Source organism: Sus scrofa, chromosome 3 (genome assembly GCF_054392235.1).
Source record: "Sus scrofa isolate SSC_HxYL_T2T_F1_AM1 chromosome 3, Sscrofa_HxYL_maternal_Yorkshire_Landrace_v2.0, whole genome shotgun sequence".
NCBI lineage: Eukaryota > Metazoa > Chordata > Mammalia > Artiodactyla > Suidae > Sus > Sus scrofa.
Window position 1 is genome coordinate 82,670 of NC_139385.1, and position 12,690 is coordinate 95,359.

The 12,690-nt window shown below is 54.1% G+C and overlaps 1 protein-coding gene and 1 long non-coding RNA gene across 44 annotated transcripts in view; one reads left to right on the top strand and one right to left on the bottom strand.

Annotated features, from left to right (window-relative positions):
• The window catches only part of LOC110259822 (uncharacterized), a 63,495-nt gene extending 56,773 nt beyond the window's left edge, over positions 1–6,722 (top strand). For 6 of the 30 annotated variants that reach the window (XR_014839884.1, XR_014839890.1, XR_014839901.1 and 3 more), the window contains one exon: positions 25–2,755. This is a non-coding gene — a long non-coding RNA (uncharacterized LOC110259822). Of the gene's footprint in view, positions 1–24 lie in introns of all 30 variants that reach the window. The other 24 variants (XR_002342176.2, XR_002342177.2, XR_002342179.2 and 21 more) reach the window with 12 other exon arrangements.
• The window catches only part of LOC110259821 (uncharacterized), a 58,615-nt gene that overhangs the window by 14,345 nt on the left and 31,580 nt on the right, over positions 1–12,690 (bottom strand). For 10 of the 14 annotated variants that reach the window (XR_014839879.1, XR_014839878.1, XM_085016216.1 and 7 more), the window contains 5 exons: positions 11,035–11,123; positions 6,310–6,398; positions 2,005–2,097; positions 1,169–1,240; positions 64–155 (listed from right to left, as the gene is read on the bottom strand). Coding sequence is in view for 12 of the 14 variants with exons in the window: in XM_085016216.1 (XP_084872342.1) it covers positions 6,316–6,398; positions 11,035–11,123 (172 nt within the window). In the remaining 2 variants the exon portion in view is untranslated. Of the gene's footprint in view, positions 1–63; positions 156–1,168; positions 2,098–6,309; positions 6,399–7,568; positions 7,604–11,034; positions 11,124–12,690 lie in introns of all 14 variants that reach the window. The other 4 variants (XM_085016209.1, XM_085016210.1, XM_085016213.1 and 1 more) reach the window with 4 other exon arrangements.

Below are 12,690 nucleotides of genomic sequence, written 5' to 3' on the forward strand. Positions count from 1 at the left end.
TAATCAGCAGCCTTCCTCCCCCAGACTCAGCATGGAATCCTAAACAACCAAGCTGTGACTCACCTTACATGGATTTAGACAGCTTCCTTCAAGTGGAGTCCTGCAGAGGCAGAAGCAGCTCAGCTACAGAGGGAAGACAGAGGCTGCGGAGACCTCTAGAGAGAAAGAACCATAGCATAAGCACAGTTCACACCCTGAACATGTGGACATACTTTCAGGACCATCTAATGGACATACTACATTCACGCCCTAAAGCCCAGCTTTCCAGAATTTAAACTCCCTGCCAGGAGTTCCTGTCGTGGCTCAATGGTTAATGCATCTGACTAGGAGCCATGAGGTTACAGGTTCGATCCCTGGCCTTGCTCAGTGGGCTAAGGATCCGGTGTTGCCGTGAGCTGTGGTGTAGGTCACAGACTCGGCTTGGATCCCGTGTTGCTGTGGCTGTGGTGTAGGCCGGCGGCTACAGCTCTAATTGGACCCCTAGCCTGGGAACCTCCATATGTGGCAGGTGCAGCCCTAAAAAAGACAAAAACAAAACTTCCTGTCAGGCTGATTTGAAAACTGCACATCTGCAAGGTTTCTCTGCATCCCGAGTTCTGCCTCCAAACAAGCAAAGAACACTCAGACCCCAGACAGCCATTCAAACTCATATTTTGGCTGATAGGATTTGAATTTGACATGTGATAACAGCACTCCATCCCCTCACTCAGTTGAGGCAAATTAAGCCACAGTGTCAGAGGCACCTCGAAAACAAACACCAGGCTCCTCCTTGAGGCTCCATCAGTCCAACTCTAATCTCCTGAACCTGGAGGTGTGCACAGGTAGGTACAGGGCTCGGCTGTGCTCTGTCACCCTCTGGTGGACACGTGCTCTAACTGCAACTCTCAGCCCTTCCTCTGCCTCCAGCAGCAGAAGCCTGGTCTGCACTGGTGGAGTACTTGCCAGCCTGCTGTCCTTCCTCTGCCCCCCCCCCCCACCTCAGGCACACTGAAATACACTATGGGTGGAGCTATGACTCCCTCACATTTGGCCCCGTGACACCTCCCCACACCCTAAAAACAAAGACCCCACTTTGTACATCATGTGAGCAGGCTCCAAATCAATCAGAACCCTCCAGCCTTGGGACCCAGCCTGAAAGCAAGCACCACCCAGCCTTTATTCACGTTACCTGTTTGAAGTATCTTCCTTGCAACAGGTTCTGGCAGCACAGAAAGAGGCTCAGGTGGGAGGGAAGAAAAAGCTTGAAGAAACCCATGGAGAGAGAGAGCACAGTTATGAGCTTATCATGTCCCCCCAAAACGCCCAGTTTAACACAGTTCATTCATAACCAGAAGGCCAGCTTTCTAGAACGCAACTCCATTTGGAACAGACCTGATTCTAGCAAACTGTATGGCCAAAAAATAATCCACATATTTCTATGTCCAGAGTTGGGCCTCCAAACAAAGGGGAATCAGACCTGAGACAGCCTGTCCACTCACCAGCCATTGGGCCAACTGTCCATGTAGGAATTGAACCACAGATATGATCAAAGAATTATTTCCCCTCTCTCATAGGAGGCATATTTGCTCATAGGGTCAGAAGCACCATGTACCAAAACGGAAAGCTCTGGGCACCTCTCCGGGTGCCAAACACCCATCTCCAACCTTGCCTCTGAGCCTGAAGACGAATCCAGGAGCTGCAGGGGGAGCAGCTCTGCTGCCATCTGGTGGCCAAATGCTCAAACAGCAACGCTCAGTCCTTCCTCTGCCCCCCACAGTAGAACCCTGGTCTGCAGAGCCCTGGGCAACTTGCCAGCCTGATTTCCCAAGTCCTCTCCCTCATAGCACACTGAGCTGCAGAATGGGCAGGGGTGTGACTTACAGTCAGGCCACTAACACCACCCAATTATATCCCACTCCCTGAAATCATCCACCCTGCTATTTAAGGCAAGACAGCAGGCTTTGAATCAGCAGCCTTCGCCCCTAGACAAAGCATGGCATCCTAATCAACTGAACCGTCTTTCACCTTTCATGGATGTAGACAGGTTCCTTCGAATGCGTGTCCTGCTGAGGCTGAAGCGGCTCGGGTGCAGAGGGAAGAGGGAGCTTGTAGAGATCCCTGGAAAGAAAGGGACCACTGATAAGCACAGCCATCCCCAAAAAACTACGGCTTCAACACAGGGCATTCATGATCTGAGGCTCAGCATCTGGGAAGCCAAGTTCCCCACAAGGCTCTTCTACAAAACTTCCACCCAACATTCAAGCCAGGTGTTTCTGGGTCCAGAGGTCTGCCTGCCAACAAGCAAAGGACACTCAGACCACAGACAGCCTGTCTCTCTCCCTCATCTTGGGGCCACCCGACCAGACAGGAATTGAATTAGACACGTGGTAGCACAACACTGTCCCCTCGTTTGAGTTGAGGCTATCTGGGCCACTGGGTCAGAGGCACCCTGAACAAACACACCAGGCTCTGGGCACCTCCTTGAGGTTCCATGCGTCCATCTCCACTCCCCACTGAGCCTGGACGTGCAAACAGGGAGCTGCAGGGGGCTCTGCTGGGCTCTGGCGCCCTCTGGTGGACCTGTGCTCTAACAGCAACTCTCGGCCCTTCCTCTGCCTCCCACAGCAAAAGTCTGGTCTGCGCTGGCCCAGGCCTATTGTCTGCATGGTGTCCTTGCTCCTCTCCCTGTCAGGCACACTGTCACATTCGGCTAAGACCCTCACCCCATACACGACCACCCCACACCCTGAAATAAACCGCTCCATTTTGTAAGTCACGAGAGCAGGCCCCAAATCAACCAGCACCCTTCAGCCCTGGGTCCCAGCTTGATTCCATGGATGACCCAGGCTTTATATGCATTACCCTGTTTCAGGCAGCATCCATGTGTCTGGTGTCTCCTAGGGGAGGAAGAGACTCAGGTGTGAAGGAAGAAAAAGCGTGAGGAGACCGCTAGAGAGAAAGAGCATGGGTTTGAGTGCAGCCTGCCCCCTAAAAGCACTGGGTTGACACACACAACCAGAAGGCCAGCTTTCTAGAAGCTCAGCTCCACATCAACCAGCCTGATACGAGCAAAGTGTATGGCCAAAATTCACGCCAGGTATGAGGCCAGAGTTGGGCCTTCAAACAATCAAAGGGGACTCAAACTTGAGACAGCCTGTCAAACTCTCTAGGCATTGGGCCACCGGACAGTGAGGGAATTGAACCTGAGATGGGATGGCAGAATTGTGTCCCCGCTTCTGAGATGAGGCAAATTGCCCAGAGACATGGAGATGCCCTGTAATCCAGCCCCGGCTCTGGGCACCTCTTTGGGCTTGCACCAACCCATCTCCAACACATACTTGAGTCTTAAGTTGCAGCCAGGGAGCTGCAGAGGCTCAGTTAAGTGGTACCGGGGTGGTGGGGGGTGTGGTGGTGCTCTGTCGCCATCTAGTGGACATGTGCTCTAACAGCAATTCCCAGCCCTTCCTCTGCCCCCCTCAGCAGAACCCTGCTCTGCTCTGGTGTGGCACGCCTTCCAGCGAGATTTCTTTATTCCTCTCGCTCTGCCTACTGAAATACATTACAGGTGGGTTATGACTATCTCAAAGTCACCAGGGCGATTACCCCCAAGCATGACACAACCCCATTCCTTGAAATCAGCCACACACACCCCTAGTGAAGTCAAGTGGGCAGTCTTTGAATCGGTCAGCAACCTGCAACCCTGGACCCAGCTTGAAATAAGGATCGCCCAGCCTTCTTCACATTACCTGGATTGGGGGGAGGGTTCCTTGTCACTGGGAGTGGTAGAGGCTAACATGGGAGGGAAGGAGGAGATCTCTGGAGAGAAACAGCACAGGCACCAGCACTGCACATCCCAAAATAACTGTTTTGAAACCCTGGTCCTATTCATAACCAGAAGCCCACCTTTCCAGAAGGCAAGCTGCACTCCATCGTGATTCTAGAAAACTGCACACCCAAGACTCAAACCAGGTCCCTGTGGATCCAGAGATCTGCCTTCAGACAGTCAAAGGGCCCTCAGAACCCAGACTAGTGTGTCAAAGCCTCGAGCCATTGAGCCAACTGACCATGAAGGAACTGAACCATAGATGTGATGGCAGACTTATTTCCCCACTCTCAGAGGAGGCAAAATTGGCCAGAGGCTCAGGGGCACCATGTACCAAAGTGGAAGGCTTTGGGCACGTCCTTGGGTGCCAAGGACCCATCTCCAACCTTACCTCTGAGCCTGAAGGTGAAGTCTGGGAGCTCAAGGGGAGGGGCTTTTCTGGTGCTCTGGTGCCACCTGGTGGCCATCTTCTCTAACAGCAACTCTCAGCACTTCCTCTGCCTCCCACAGCCGTACCTTGGCCTGCACAGCCCTGGGCCACTTGCCAGCCTGATTTCCTAAATCCCCTCCCTTGCAGCACTAAAAACACACGATGGGTGGGGAAAGGTTTCCATGGCATTCACCCCACCTTAGACCACCCCGCTCCCTGAAAACAGACGCCCCACTTGGTGAATTAACGGAACTGCTGGCCTTCAATCAGCAAGCTCAGCCCTGGCGCCCAGCTTGAGATCCGGGACCTCCCGGTGTCAGTCATGTTCCCTGGATTTAAGTAGGTTCCTTGGCACAGGGTCCTCCCCCCTCCCCCCGCCCAGAGGAAATGGCTCAGGTGGAGCGGGAAGAAGGAGGATATGGAATTCCCTAGAGGGAAAGTGCACAGGTAGAGGCTGAGTCCCGCCCCTACACCACCACCTCCTGGATGCACTGCGTTCATGACCAAAAGCCCAGTTTTCCAGAAGCCAAAAGTCACACCAGCCTGATTCTAAAAAACTGCATGTCCAAGATTTAAGACAGGGATTTTTACATCCATTGGTACAATTCAAACAAGCAAAGGGCACGCAGAGCCAAGCCAGCCTGTCAAATTCTCTAGCCACCGGGCCACCTGATCATGCAGAGATTGAACCCGAGATGGGATGGCAGAACTTTAACCCTTTTCTGGGTTGAGGCACCTTGGGCCACAGGGTCGAAGGCACCATGTAACAAACTCAAACATCTTGAACCTACTTGGGTCTCCAGCAATCACTTTCCATCCTGGATCTGAGCCAGGTGATTTGGCCCTGGATCTTGGGGCCGGGGGTGGGGGGGGGGACCATTGGGGGTGAGCTCTGCTGTCTCTCTGGAGCTTTCTGGTCTACATGGGCCCTAACAGCACGTCTCATCCCTTCCTCCTCCTCACACTGATGAACCCTGCTCTACATGAGCCTGGGGCTCTTGCTAGCATGATTTACTGACCCCTCCCCTCAGCACACTCAAATGGCCAATGGATGAGGAGTGACTAACTGTTGGCCAGGCCGGTCACCTCACCCGACTTTATCCAGCTCCCTGAAATCAGCACCCCTCCTATTTAAGTCAGAATAGCAGCTTTCAAATCAGCAGCCTTCCTCCCCAGGACTCAGAATCCTAAACAACCTGGCCGTGATGCACCTTACTTGGAATTAGACAGCTTCCTTTGAATGGGTGTCCCACGGACACTGAAGCAGCTCAGGTGCACAGGGATGACAGAGGTTGTGGAGATCTCTGGAGAGGAAGAACTGAGCCATAAGCACACCCCACCTCCAAAAGACCACCACATGGACACAGTGCACTCACAACCAGGAGCCTGGGTTTCCAGAAGACAAGCTCCCCAGCAGACCAATTCTAGAACACTGCACATACAACATTCAAGCCAGGTGTTTCTGGGTCCAGAGTTCTGTCTTCAAACAAGCCAAGGACACTCATACCAAGACAGGCTGCCTATCTCCCTCATCTTGGGGCCACTCGACCAGAGAGGAATTGAATTAGACGCGTGATGGCAGAATTCTGTCCCCTCACTGAGTTGAGCGAAATTGGGCCACTGGGTCAGAGGCATCATGAACAAACACACCAGGCTCTGGGCACCTCCTTGAGGTTCCATGGGTCCATCTCCAATCCCCACTGAGCCTGGAGGTGCAAACAGGGAGCTGCAGGGGGCGGCTGCTGGGCTCTGGTGCCCGCTGGTGGGCATGTGCTCTAATAGCAACTCTCAGCCCTTCCTCCGCCTCTCATAGCAGAAGCCTGGTCTGCACTGGCCTGGGCCACTTGCCAGCCCAATTTCCTTACTCCTCTCCCTTGCAGCACACTGAAATGCCAGATGGGTGGCATTAGGACTATCTCAAAGTCGGCCAGGACACTCACCCCACATGAGACCACCCCGCTCCCTGAATCAGACACCCCGCTTGGTAAGGTAACAGAGGCCAGTTGCCAGCAATCAGCACCCTCAGCCCTGGCACCTCGCTTGAGATCCACGACCTCCCTGGCATCATTCACTTTACCTGGATTTAGGTGGATTCCTGGGCACAAGGTTCTCCGCAGAGGAAGCAGAGGCTCAGGTGGAGCAGGAGGAAGGAGGAGGTGGCGATATCTAGAGAGAAAGGCACAGGGAGAGGCTGAGACCCACTCCCACAATACCCGTGGCCTGATGTGTTATATTCATGACCCAAAGCCCAGATCTCCTAAAGCCAAATTATCACACCAGCCTGATGCTAAACCACTGCATACCCAATATCGAAGCCAGGGATTTCTGGGTCCAGTGTTGTACTTCAAACAAGCAAAGGGCACGCAGGCCCCAGGCCGCCTATCAAACTCTCTAGCCATTGGGCTACCCGCTCATGCAGAGAATGAACCCAAGACGTGATGGTGGAATCTGGATCATCTCTGAGTTGAGGCACATTGGGCCACCAATCATTTTGCACCCCGTGTCTGAGCCTGGCGACGCAGCCACAGTGCTACAAGGGGGGAGAGGTGTTGGTGGGGAGGGGCTCTCCAGTTACTCTGGCTCCTTCTGATGGACAGAGCCCGCCATGAGCATAGTCCACCCCAGCCCCCAAATACAACCGCACGGACACACCCCATTCATGACCTGAAGCCCAGCTTCCCAGGAGACAACCCCCCCGCCATGCTGATTCTAGAAATCTATACCTCCAGTATTCAAGCCAGGTGTTTCTGGGTCCAGAGGTCTGCCTGCCAACAAGCAAAGGACACTCAGACCACAGACAGCCTGTCTCTCTCCCTCATCTTGGGGCCACCCGACCAGACAGGAATTGAATTAGACACGTGGTAGCACAACACTGTCCCCTCGTTTGAGTTGAGGCTATCTGGGCCACTGGGTCAGAGGCACCCTGAACAAACACACCAGGCTCTGGGCACCTCCTTGAGGTTCCATGCGTCCATCTCCACTCCCCACTGAGCCTGGACGTGCAAACAGGGAGCTGCAGGGGGCTCTGCTGGGCTCTGGCGCCCTCTGGTGGACCTGTGCTCTAACAGCAACTCTCGGCCCTTCCTCTGCCTCCCACAGCAAAAGTCTGGTCTGCGCTGGCCCAGGCCTATTGTCTGCATGGTGTCCTTGCTCCTCTCCCTGTCAGGCACACTGTCACATTCGGCTAAGACCCTCACCCCATACACGACCACCCCACACCCTGAAATAAACCGCTCCATTTTGTAAGTCACGAGAGCAGGCCCCAAATCAACCAGCACCCTTCAGCCCTGGGTCCCAGCTTGATTCCATGGATGACCCAGGCTTTATATGCATTACCCTGTTTCAGGCAGCATCCATGTGTCTGGTGTCTCCTAGGGGAGGAAGAGACTCAGGTGTGAAGGAAGAAAAAGCGTGAGGAGACCGCTAGAGAGAAAGAGCATGGGTTTGAGTGCAGCCTGCCCCCTAAAAGCACTGGGTTGACACACACAACCAGAAGGCCAGCTTTCTAGAAGCTCAGCTCCACATCAACCAGCCTGATACGAGCAAAGTGTATGGCCAAAATTCACGCCAGGTATGAGGCCAGAGTTGGGCCTTCAAACAATCAAAGGGGACTCAAACTTGAGACAGCCTGTCAAACTCTCTAGGCATTGGGCCACCGGACAGTGAGGGAATTGAACCTGAGATGGGATGGCAGAATTGTGTCCCCGCTTCTGAGATGAGGCAAATTGCCCAGAGACATGGAGATGCCCTGTAATCCAGCCCCGGCTCTGGGCACCTCTTTGGGCTTGCACCAACCCATCTCCAACACATACTTGAGTCTTAAGTTGCAGCCAGGGAGCTGCAGAGGCTCAGTTAAGTGGTACCGGGGTGGTGGGGGGTGTGGTGGTGCTCTGTCGCCATCTAGTGGACATGTGCTCTAACAGCAATTCCCAGCCCTTCCTCTGCCCCCCTCAGCAGAACCCTGCTCTGCTCTGGTGTGGCACGCCTTCCAGCGAGATTTCTTTATTCCTCTCGCTCTGCCTACTGAAATACATTACAGGTGGGTTATGACTATCTCAAAGTCACCAGGGCGATTACCCCCAAGCATGACACAACCCCATTCCTTGAAATCAGCCACACACACCCCTAGTGAAGTCAAGTGGGCAGTCTTTGAATCGGTCAGCAACCTGCAACCCTGGACCCAGCTTGAAATAAGGATCGCCCAGCCTTCTTCACATTACCTGGATTGGGGGGAGGGTTCCTTGTCACTGGGAGTGGTAGAGGCTAACATGGGAGGGAAGGAGGAGATCTCTGGAGAGAAACAGCACAGGCACCAGCACTGCACATCCCAAAATAACTGTTTTGAAACCCTGGTCCTATTCATAACCAGAAGCCCACCTTTCCAGAAGGCAAGCTGCACTCCATCGTGATTCTAGAAAACTGCACACCCAAGACTCAAACCAGGTCCCTGTGGATCCAGAGATCTGCCTTCAGACAGTCAAAGGGCCCTCAGAACCCAGACTAGTGTGTCAAAGCCTCGAGCCATTGAGCCAACTGACCATGAAGGAACTGAACCATAGATGTGATGGCAGACTTATTTCCCCACTCTCAGAGGAGGCAAAATTGGCCAGAGGCTCAGGGGCACCATGTACCAAAGTGGAAGGCTTTGGGCACGTCCTTGGGTGCCAAGGACCCATCTCCAACCTTACCTCTGAGCCTGAAGGTGAAGTCTGGGAGCTCAAGGGGAGGGGCTTTTCTGGTGCTCTGGTGCCACCTGGTGGCCATCTTCTCTAACAGCAACTCTCAGCACTTCCTCTGCCTCCCACAGCCGTACCTTGGCCTGCACAGCCCTGGGCCACTTGCCAGCCTGATTTCCTAAATCCCCTCCCTTGCAGCACTAAAAACACACGATGGGTGGGGAAAGGTTTCCATGGCATTCACCCCACCTTAGACCACCCCGCTCCCTGAAAACAGACGCCCCACTTGGTGAATTAACGGAACTGCTGGCCTTCAATCAGCAAGCTCAGCCCTGGCGCCCAGCTTGAGATCCGGGACCTCCCGGTGTCAGTCATGTTCCCTGGATTTAAGTAGGTTCCTTGGCACAGGGTCCTCCCCCCTCCCCCCGCCCAGAGGAAATGGCTCAGGTGGAGCGGGAAGAAGGAGGATATGGAATTCCCTAGAGGGAAAGTGCACAGGTAGAGGCTGAGTCCCGCCCCTACACCACCACCTCCTGGATGCACTGCGTTCATGACCAAAAGCCCAGTTTTCCAGAAGCCAAAAGTCACACCAGCCTGATTCTAAAAAACTGCATGTCCAAGATTTAAGACAGGGATTTTTACATCCATTGGTACAATTCAAACAAGCAAAGGGCACGCAGAGCCAAGCCAGCCTGTCAAATTCTCTAGCCACCGGGCCACCTGATCATGCAGAGATTGAACCCGAGATGGGATGGCAGAACTTTAACCCTTCTCTGGGTTGAGGCACCTTGGGCCACAGGGTCGAAGGCACCATGTAACAAACTCAAACATCTTGAACCTACTTGGGTCTCCAGCAATCACTTTCCATCCTGGATCTGAGCCAGGTGATTTGGCCCTGGATCTTGGGGCCGGGGGTGGGGGGGGACCATTGGGGGTGAGCTCTGCTGTCTCTCTGGAGCTTTCTGGTCTACATGGGCCCTAACAGCACGTCTCATCCCTTCCTCCTCCTCACACTGATGAACCCTGCTCTACATGAGCCTGGGGCTCTTGCTAGCATGATTTACTGACCCCTCCCCTCAGCACACTCAAATGGCCAATGGATGAGGAGTGACTAACTGTTGGCCAGGCCGGTCACCTCACCCGACTTTATCCAGCTCCCTGAAATCAGCACCCCTCCTATTTAAGTCAGAATAGCAGCTTTCAAATCAGCAGCCTTCCTCCCCAGGACTCAGAATCCTAAACAACCTGGCCGTGATGCACCTTACTTGGAATTAGACAGCTTCCTTTGAATGGGTGTCCCACGGACACTGAAGCAGCTCAGGTGCACAGGGATGACAGAGGTTGTGGAGATCTCTGGAGAGGAAGAACTGAGCCATAAGCACACCCCACCTCCAAAAGACCACCACATGGACACAGTGCACTCACAACCAGGAGCCTGGGTTTCCAGAAGACAAGCTCCCCAGCAGACCAATTCTAGAACACTGCACATACAACATTCAAGCCAGGTGTTTCTGGGTCCAGAGTTCTGTCTTCAAACAAGCCAAGGACACTCATACCAAGACAGGCTGCCTATCTCCCTCATCTTGGGGCCACTCGACCAGAGAGGAATTGAATTAGACGCGTGATGGCAGAATTCTGTCCCCTCACTGAGTTGAGCGAAATTGGGCCACTGGGTCAGAGGCATCATGAACAAACACACCAGGCTCTGGGCACCTCCTTGAGGTTCCATGGGTCCATCTCCAATCCCCACTGAGCCTGGAGGTGCAAACAGGGAGCTGCAGGGGGCGGCTACTGGGCTCTGGTGCCCGCTGGTGGGCATGTGCTCTAATAGCAACTCTCAGCCCTTCCTCCGCCTCTCATAGCAGAAGCCTGGTCTGCACTGGCCTGGGCCACTTGCCAGCCCAATTTCCTTACTCCTCTCCCTTGCAGCACACTGAAATGCCAGATGGGTGGCATTAGGACTATCTCAAAGTCGGCCAGGACACTCACCCCACATGAGACCACCCCGCTCCCTGAATCAGACACCCCGCTTGGTAAGGTAACAGAGGCCAGTTGCCAGCAATCAGCACCCTCAGCCCTGGCACCTCGCTTGAGATCCACGACCTCCCTGGCATCATTCACTTTACCTGGATTTAGGTGGATTCCTGGGCACAAGGTTCTCCGCAGAGGAAGCAGAGGCTCAGGTGGAGCAGGAGGAAGGAGGAGGTGGCGATATCTAGAGAGAAAGGCACAGGGAGAGGCTGAGACCCACTCCCACAATACCCGTGGCCTGATGTGTTATATTCATGACCCAAAGCCCAGATCTCCTAAAGCCAAATTATCACACCAGCCTGATGCTAAACCACTGCATACCCAATATCGAAGCCAGGGATTTCTGGGTCCAGTGTTGTACTTCAAACAAGCAAAGGGCACGCAGGCCCCAGGCCGCCTATCAAACTCTCTAGCCATTGGGCTACCCGCTCATGCAGAGAATGAACCCAAGACGTGATGGTGGAATCTGGATCATCTCTGAGTTGAGGCACATTGGGCCACCAATCATTTTGCACCCCGTGTCTGAGCCTGGCGACGCAGCCACAGTGCTACAAGGGGGGAGAGGTGTTGGTGGGGAGGGGCTCTCCAGTTACTCTGGCTCCTTCTGATGGACAGAGCCCGCCATGAGCATAGTCCACCCCAGCCCCCAAATACAACCGCACGGACACACCCCATTCATGACCTGAAGCCCAGCTTCCCAGGAGACAACCCCCCCGCCATGCTGATTCTAGAAATCTATACCTCCAGTATTCAAGCCAGGTGTTTCTGGGTCCAGAGGTCTGCCTGCCAACAAGCAAAGGACACTCAGACCACAGACAGCCTGTCTCTCTCCCTCATCTTGGGGCCACCCGACCAGACAGGAATTGAATTAGACACGTGGTAGCACAACACTGTCCCCTCGTTTGAGTTGAGGCTATCTGGGCCACTGGGTCAGAGGCACCCTGAACAAACACACCAGGCTCTGGGCACCTCCTTGAGGTTCCATGCGTCCATCTCCACTCCCCACTGAGCCTGGACGTGCAAACAGGGAGCTGCAGGGGGCTCTGCTGGGCTCTGGCGCCCTCTGGTGGACCTGTGCTCTAACAGCAACTCTCGGCCCTTCCTCCGCCTCCCACCACCGAAGCCTGGTCTGCGCTGGCCTGCAGCACTTGCCAGCGGAATGTCCTTGCTCCCCTCCATCTCAGGTGCACTGAACTACATACACTATGGGTGCGTGGGTTATGAATTTTTCACAGTCAGTCTTGACACGCAGCCCACAGACCACCACCCCCAACGCACACAAGCTGAAAGCAAAGACCCCACTTTGTAAAGCAAGTGAGCAGGCTCTGAGTCATTCAGCCACTTTCAGTCCTGGGACTCGGCTTGGAACCAAGAACCATCCAGACTTTCCTCATGTTACTTGGCTTCAGGCAGCTTCCTTGCAACAGGTGTCTGGCAGAGGAGGAAGAGGTTCAGGTGGGAGGGGGAAAAAGCATGAGGAGATCCCTCGAGAGAAAGAGCATGGCCATGAGCACAGCCTGCCTCCCAAACCAGCGGGTTCACACGATGCATTCACATCCAGAAGTCCAGCTTTCTAGAAACTCAACTCCATGTAGACCAGCCTGATTCTAGCAAAGTGTACAGGCAAAACTCCAGCCAGGTAATTCTGGGTCCAGAGCTGTGCCTCCAAACAATCAAAGAGGACTCTGACCCCAGACGCTTGTCAAACTCTGTAGCCATTGGGCCACTGGACAACACAGGAATCGAACCTG